The 7,612-nt window shown below is 40.8% G+C and overlaps 1 protein-coding gene across 1 annotated transcript; it reads right to left on the minus strand.

Annotated features, from left to right (window-relative positions):
• Positions 1–942: 942 nt before the first annotated feature.
• CGA (glycoprotein hormones, alpha polypeptide) lies at positions 943–5,613 on the minus strand. Its single transcript, XM_023922728.2, has 3 exons — positions 5,513–5,613; positions 4,391–4,575; positions 943–3,182 (listed from the first exon to the last, which is right to left on the minus strand). The coding sequence occupies exons 1-3, from the start codon at positions 5,610–5,612 to the stop codon at positions 3,105–3,107; spliced, it is 363 nt and encodes a 120-aa protein (XP_023778496.1). The 5' UTR covers position 5,613; the 3' UTR covers positions 943–3,104.
• Between the last annotated feature and the right edge of the window lie 1,999 nt (positions 5,614–7,612).

Here is a 7,612-nt window from a genome sequence, read left to right on the forward strand (position 1 = left end):
CACATTTACACTCCTTTTAAATACCACCAGGATTGGTGACTCCACCACTCCCCGGGCAGCCTGTTCCAGCACTTAACCCTCTCTGTGAAGAAATGTTTCCTAGTATTCAATCTAAACCTCCCCTGCTGCAACTTGAGGCCACTACCTCATGTCCTACCACTTGTTAGTGATCAGGAAAAGAGACGGACTCCCACCTGGCTACAGCCCTTTAGGCAGTTGTAGAGGTTGTTAAGCTCTGTCCTGACCTTATCATGCTGGTTTCTGTCATATTAGTCTTCCAGTTGCTGTCACCGAGGTCTATGGGTTCTTTCTCCAGTTGCTAGCACTTAGACCTTGCAGCACCCACCCATGGGATCCAAAGTTTTGCCCAATCCCCAAGCACCCACAGCACCGACAGCAGGCTCAGTCGCCCTTCCCACTGCTTAGGGAGCCCAGGATGCCCCTTCCTACCCCTTAGGAAGCCCACGATGCCCCCACCAGTGCCGTGCCCGAGGGCCATCCTTAATTGCCCATCCACCAGTGACTGAAAGGGTCTGGTCTGCCTTCTTGTTTCCTTTACCACCTGCTGATAAATTTGTGTATCTGAGTGCTTATTCCATCCCCTTCCTTGTTAGGTATTGCTACTTCTAAACTAAAAGTTAGAGCCAGATGACTTAAAGAGGCCGATGCTCCCCCATTCCACACAGCCTCACAATACACACTTTGCAAGCTCTTGGTGCCTGAGGTCGCCTGAGGGATGAGAGGGATCCACGAGTTGAAGATTTCATGACTAAAAGGCTTGGTACAAGCAAGAGGGGAAAAGCCACTGAAAAAACGCCAGGCATCCTAGCAGGACACATGGCTAGAGCATCTCTTATTTTTTTCTTCTTTTTTTTTCAAGCATGTGTTTCACTCTGATTGGTATTTCTATGGTTTTACAAAGTGAAATACGGAAGTTGATTCAGAAATTCCAAACGAAAGTTTATTGTGCTGCTATTGTGGGCAGCACAAGCATAAGAAGACAAGCAAGTGCTCAGTACTGCTGGAGGAGATAATTTGAGTAAGATGTCATCCAAGAAATTTGGCAACACTAAAAGGCACATCACTCCTGCAAGCAAACTTCAGGGAACGAGTTTCCCTGCTCTCCTTTTCAGTCCTGTCAAAGTTATGAGAAAATGCAATACCATTCCCAAAGGTAATCATGCTGCAGCTTCAAATCACTCCTCTCTCATTGTCCAGGAATCCCAGGTAGGACCTGGCTTTCCTGCAAACATAGCCACATCAATCACATTTAATAAAATTGTACAGCAGCTTGGAATTGTGAGTCAGCTACAGCAGCTGCTTGACATATATTCCCATAATGTTTGAGTGACGATCCAGAATGAGAAACTAGGGTTCTCGTCCTGAAAACCTGTGCTGCTGGTGTTATTAAATTAATCCTAAAGACCATCCTACTGAACTTTCTCTCCTCTGACCAAAAGCAACATGGAAGAAAATGAGATAAAACACTAAGGGAAAAGCTTTCCAGAATATTGAAATTTTCCAGAATAATAGGAATAGTGAAGCAAGGAGATCAGTCTCCTTCACAAAATAGTTTTTTTTCAAGAGCAAGTCAGGCAAAACATCTCCCAGGAATGGCAGATGAGGGGGTTAAGAGGTTAAGGTGTGGAGATCAGATTAGTAAGGTTTATTGAACATACACAGAAAAATGCTTCTCTAAGAACCTCGTCTCCTCTACATAAGAAAAGTCCTTTCCTATGTAAAGCCCCATGACTGTATTCTTGACAAATAGCGCTGAACTTGCATTCCAATAGACAGAAGGGTGGGTGATTGTTTGATTTAAAGGATCATTAGAAGCCGACCTTCAGCTCCTCAAGTTCCCCATCACAGCTTAGCCCTGGGGGGTCCGTACAAACGACTTCAGTCATTTGGCATCGGCACAGGCATCAGCCACAGCCATGGCCCGGGACAGACCAGCCATCCTCGCAGCCTCACTCCAGGAAATCTTCCCTATCCCCATTGGAATCTCTTACTGATATCCTCACAGCTTCAACTGCAGGGAAATCCCTCACAATATATATCTGAGGCTTTTTGAGTCAGCACACTTAAATTCTTGCAGTCAGTGACTGAAGGAAGCAAGGATGATGTTCTCACCCCAGAAATTAGGATGAAGAGCACGGAAATTCATTCACTTCAGTTCCCATGGGCAGGCTTCAGACCTGTGAGCAGTTCCTCCAGAGCCCCTGATGCAACCCACTACAGCTAAATAAATTTTTGATACTAATGTCAGGTGTTATGAGTACATATTCTGTGGTCCTCTTCTCACCTAGCACATTCCCTACCTTTTCCATTTGCATATCTGGGTCTAGTACATGTCATTTGGGAATTACTAGAGCCCTATACCTTGATGAAGACAAGCAAAAGGTAAGCAGCTTAAATGGCTAATACTGTTGTATGACTACTCTATTCCACCATTGCTACATGAAAATGTACAAAAATTCTTTATAATGTTTGATTTTGCATCATTTGCTTTTCTATCTGGGAGGAGATCAAATTCAGAGAAATATAAAAGATGGCACAGAAAGACAGAGAATTGTGCATAGATGATATACTGTTGTACTTTCTTCCCACTAGGTAAAATAAAAGTAGAAGAAAAGAAGGAGAAACAGTACACTGCATCTTCAAAGAAACCTAATCACTAAGTGAATACGGAGAAAATAATTCTTTTGTTCAGTTTCCCATCCCCCTCTTCCTTTTTCCCGCTCTTTGCCAAAAAGAAAAAAAAATCTAGAAATTTTAATTGCATCAGAATCTATTTTTGTCTCTTAAGCTAATAAATCACCATTTTTCTTCAATAAACATGGATGATTTAACTGACAGTTTATTTTAAAAATAGATCAAGAATTTGGTCATGCAAGTGCTGTATTTTATCCCTAATGGAAATAATTACACTAACTTAAATGCATGAGGAAGCAAGGAGGAAATAAAATAGCCATCTATCTTATCCAGAGGTCTACCCAGAGTCTTTACCAGAAAACATAAGGTTTTACACTGTGGTGCTGTAAAAGCTGAAAAACAAATGTTCCATTCACCGTTGTCCTTGACCATTAACAAAGAGACAGGCTTTAGGATTTATGATAGTAGCAGGTACTGCAGTGACAATCTGTATGGTTCTCTATCTTCACATTGTCCTTAAGGGTAATCTTAAAAAAAGAAAACACACACACATATAACAAATAATTAGGATTAGCTGCACAGTAAAAACAGCATTGTCAAGTCTGAAAACTTTTTCTTAACTACAAAGTACACAGGCCCTTTGGGATGCATGTACTAGAATGACCTCAACACCAACTTATGAAGCTGCATCATCACTGCTTTTGGAGCTATATTGTGAAGGTTTTCAGTAATGAGATGCATGGTGACATAATTTGCTGCTCTTTAACTTGGACACTCCTTAAAGTGTTTGAGTTTCCAAAAGTGTCAAGCAACCAATTATGGAAAATCAGAAAGTGTCCTTAAAATACATCACATGGGAATTACAAAAACAAAGGCAAGAAACAAACGAGTCACCTTTACATTTTCATGGGTTCTGGTCTGCCAGCCATACCCATATGACTTTGGTACCCTAAGGTATTTCAAATGCTCTAAATCTGTGAGTGGGTAACTCAGCTGAACCTCTAGCTGACACATTTAATGAGCCTGACTCAGGTCACCACAGGACAGACACCTTAGCTTGTTTCAACTAGCTCACCACTTATTACATAAAATGTAAGGTTTCTTCACTTGGAGCAGAATCACTCCCAAAATAATCAGATTTAGAAGAATCTTTAAAAGAACCTTCTAGATGAATGCTCACAGTACTTGCAGACATTTACAGTTCCCTCTTGGTCATACTATAAGAAACTAAAACACCATCTCAATTAATCTAATGAGCACAGATGGTTTTGGTCCCTCATTCCCATATATGTAATTGATTGTATTGACCAGACACCTACCCAGAGAACTCCTGTCTATGCAGTAAAGACACAAGGCAATCAACTTATTAAAATCAAATACACACACACTGCATAGCCTTTAAGGGGAGAGTGTACATCCAGGAGAATTGAAAATACTGCGACAAGTCCATCACCAGAGTTGCAGGTGTCATGAGACAAAGCAGTTTTAAATAATTTAGTGGCGCTGCACCAATTTTCTTGTCCCAGCTTGCTACTTGAATATCCAACTTGCTACTGGTTGATGCTTTAATTTCTTCTTTAGAAAAAACCAAGGCACAAAGGACATAAATGCCAAGGATTCTTCCCTCAAAATGTTCTCCAGTGTCCTCTAGCAAAACCATATTCTTTAGTACTCACTGTTCAGCTTCATATGGCATTCTAAAAGAAGCTTAAGCAGACCTCATTCTCACCCTCACCTTGGTAAAAGCCTTTGCTACGCAGCATGTTGCTTCTGATGTAATGTTCTTTGGAACAAGCATGGTCTTCTTGGACCTCATCGGAGTGGGATAGGCACGGGAGAAACAGCACCCAGTGCACTGGTAAATGGGTGCTCCTGGCTTGGAAAAGAATCTGTTCTCCCCTAGCTTGCACTCTGGACAGCCTGCCATAAAAATATAAGGAAGAGAATTTTACTTGGTTTCCAGCTTTATTTTCATTTTCAAAAACAAAGGGAAAGTGCGGGCCGTAAGAGGAAGCACATGCCACATTATGCTGCTTGAGGTCTGCAGAACAGAAAAGCATAGCCACCAAAGCTCTCCTCTTTAGGTTTTTTCAACTCTGCGACATGCACCAGCTGTAAAATTTGGCTGTGGCTTTCTAAGTAAGCCACAAGCACTACTAGATCTTTCCTGGTTTTCTTTTTAATTTTGTTGATACTTGTGGAGGTTTGTTTCTGTCTACATCACTAGCTACCCCTAGGAAACTTCCTATCAGCTGTAGATAAAAGCACCAGAAGGACTTGTAGTGCTTCAAAACATTGCCTGTTTTCAAGTAAGATTCTGTTAGCAAGAGTTTTTTAAATGTTCGGTGGTACCAAGATTTTTGTACATCACATTTTTTTATATTTTATGTGAGGCTAAATAAAAACCCCTACAACCTCCAAAGTACCCTTAAAATCTAATATGTGTCTTTCGTGGACTGCTACACCACCAGCATCCCATAATTTGGGACCTACATTGTAAAAATATTCTGCATATTATGAGGGAGAAGCTGAGGTTCTGCTGTTCCTAATGTTACATTGTCATTTAGATCACAGGAGTACAAGAAAACCAAAAATTCCTATTCAATAGTGTTTCCAGGATTAAAGTTACCCACATCAACTTGAGGACATGGTCATCTGGAGCATCGTTGACCTGGAGAAATTAAAGTTAGGGAAGATATAGGAAGCATGCTCATAGTGGAATTATTTTGATTTAGTATACCCTCATTGTCAATAAATGCAACTGAAAGATAAAATTTATGACCACACTTATAAAACGTGAAAATTTAATTACTACTCTTTATAATTGTTGTATTTATGCATGCTGAAAGTGGCTTACCCTGCATGAGAAACTCTCCATCTGGGAAAGTATGAAGAAGATGTAGAAATACAGACAAAATGGTCAATGTGACAGCTGCATACTTCCCATAGCAATCCATGATCTGTCTAGAAATACAAATACACACATTTTTGAAGGCTGAGACCAAAGGCAGGATGAGAAGTACATGGGCCCTGCCTGACGTGGGTTACTAAAGTGGAAAGAAACAAAGTTTATGAGCAAAACTGATATGCAGTGCTTTCCAGTGCAATGAATGAAGGTAGTGGAAACAAGCATATTCAGGAGAAAAATAGAGGAAAGAGAAATGATCTGAAGCCCAGCTAAGCAGAATGGCTAAGAGGCTGATAACGTGGTAGTTACCAGGTGGCAAAGCTGGGTGCTGGGTACAAGAAACTTCACCTCCTCCCTCCCACCTGCCCAGTGAGTCATTCATGCTGGCAGAAAACAGAGGATAAAGGAATTAAAAGCAGCCAATAACGATCAGGAAGAAAAAACATTGGCAACAACTTTGGAAGCCCTAGAAATAAGCATTTAGAAGAGGTGTCCAAAAGCCACTTGAATGTATGCATGTAGGTAGGCATACGGGCTCTGTGCAACCTGTGGTTTTCCATCTCTGCTTGGACTTCTCCTGAAAGCTTTAGAAGCATTGAACATGGCTGTCAGGCTCCTGAGAAGCAGCTGCTAGCCCTCTGTGGCCTGTTCCTTCAACAAGAGGAAGCTGTGTCTGCAGGAGAAAGGTGGTCCTTCACACTGTTTAGATCCCCAGCCTCTTATGGTCCTCCCAAACCAAAACGAGCTCAACAGCATCTACGGAGCCACACAGATTGGATTGGCTGGATCCCTCCCTCCAGAAGATAAAGCACTTTTTTTAAAGGCTGCTTTCTGTATATCCTCTTTACAATCCCTTAGAGGGGATGTGACTGCTGGCAGACCTGCCTGCACTGGAACACAATTCCACAGTTTAATGTTAAACCCTGCTCCATCCAAGGGAATGCTCCCCAGAGTGCAAGAAGCCAGCTGAAGAGTCTCATGCACCAGCAGAACACAGACAGGCTTTTCCAAATGATCTGTTTCTACATCATCCTGAGCCTTTTGATAGCCTAAATGCTTCAGTGGCTCCAGTAAAAGAAGCCAGCCACAGGAATAACTCCACAACCCTAGACAGATTATCCTGTCTTTCATGTTTTTTGCTGAAGGCATTGTGGCATCCTTCACCCTAATTTTTTCCAAGAAGACATAATTCTATAATTTGGTACATTGTAATGGCTCAAGGGACTCCCAGAGGGAAGTTTTTTTACCCAAAAGGGGAATTGAAATTGCAGTTCTGTACTTCCTCTATTGAGTCAGATTGTCAGGCTCATACCAAAACCACCAAAGAGACCTGTCAATAAATCAGAGATGTGGTCTTCTCTACCTTTCCAGAGCAATAGCTGTTTTGTCTGATGGTCTTATTGGAATTTTCTGACTGTGCCATGCTGTTAACCCAGTAAATGTTCTCACCACTCATTTCATCTCACCATCAATTCCAAGGAAGCTTCTACTTCATTCTATTAAATATTATCGTTCTTAAGCTACTGGAATAATATAAAATGCCTGAATTTCAGGAGCTATTTGGAAAGATTGTAATTCTAAATCTTTCCCAGCACGTAAATTCTCACCTCATTATTTACAATATCTTATCTTTTTCTGTTAAAGACTCTAAAAGATGTGCTAATGCCACAAGTTGTGTAATGTTTGATATTTGACAACAATTGCCACCATTGAGCAGGAGAAAAACACAAAGTTACTAATGAAGAAGTTTGGGACCCAATCTAAGTTCAAAAAATTATCAATGTTTAGCTGCAATCTAATTCTAGAGCTTCATTTTCTCTTATTTACAAAGTAAGCTTAACTCTAAGCATTGATTTTTTAGTCCCAAAGCAACATTTAAGTTAACGTTCAAAGCAAAAACTTTGACAGAATGGAAGGAGAAGGAAATTTGTGGAAAAGAAGAGAAAGAGAATGTAAAAACGTATGCAATTGTTCCTCTGTAACAGGCATGAAAAAATAAAAATATATTACCTCCCTTGTTCAACCAGAATAAATCAGAGAAACTGCAGG

Source organism: Cyanistes caeruleus, chromosome 2 (genome assembly GCF_971803275.1).
Source record: "Cyanistes caeruleus chromosome 2, bCyaCae1.hap1.1, whole genome shotgun sequence".
Lineage (NCBI taxonomy): Eukaryota > Metazoa > Chordata > Aves > Passeriformes > Paridae > Cyanistes > Cyanistes caeruleus.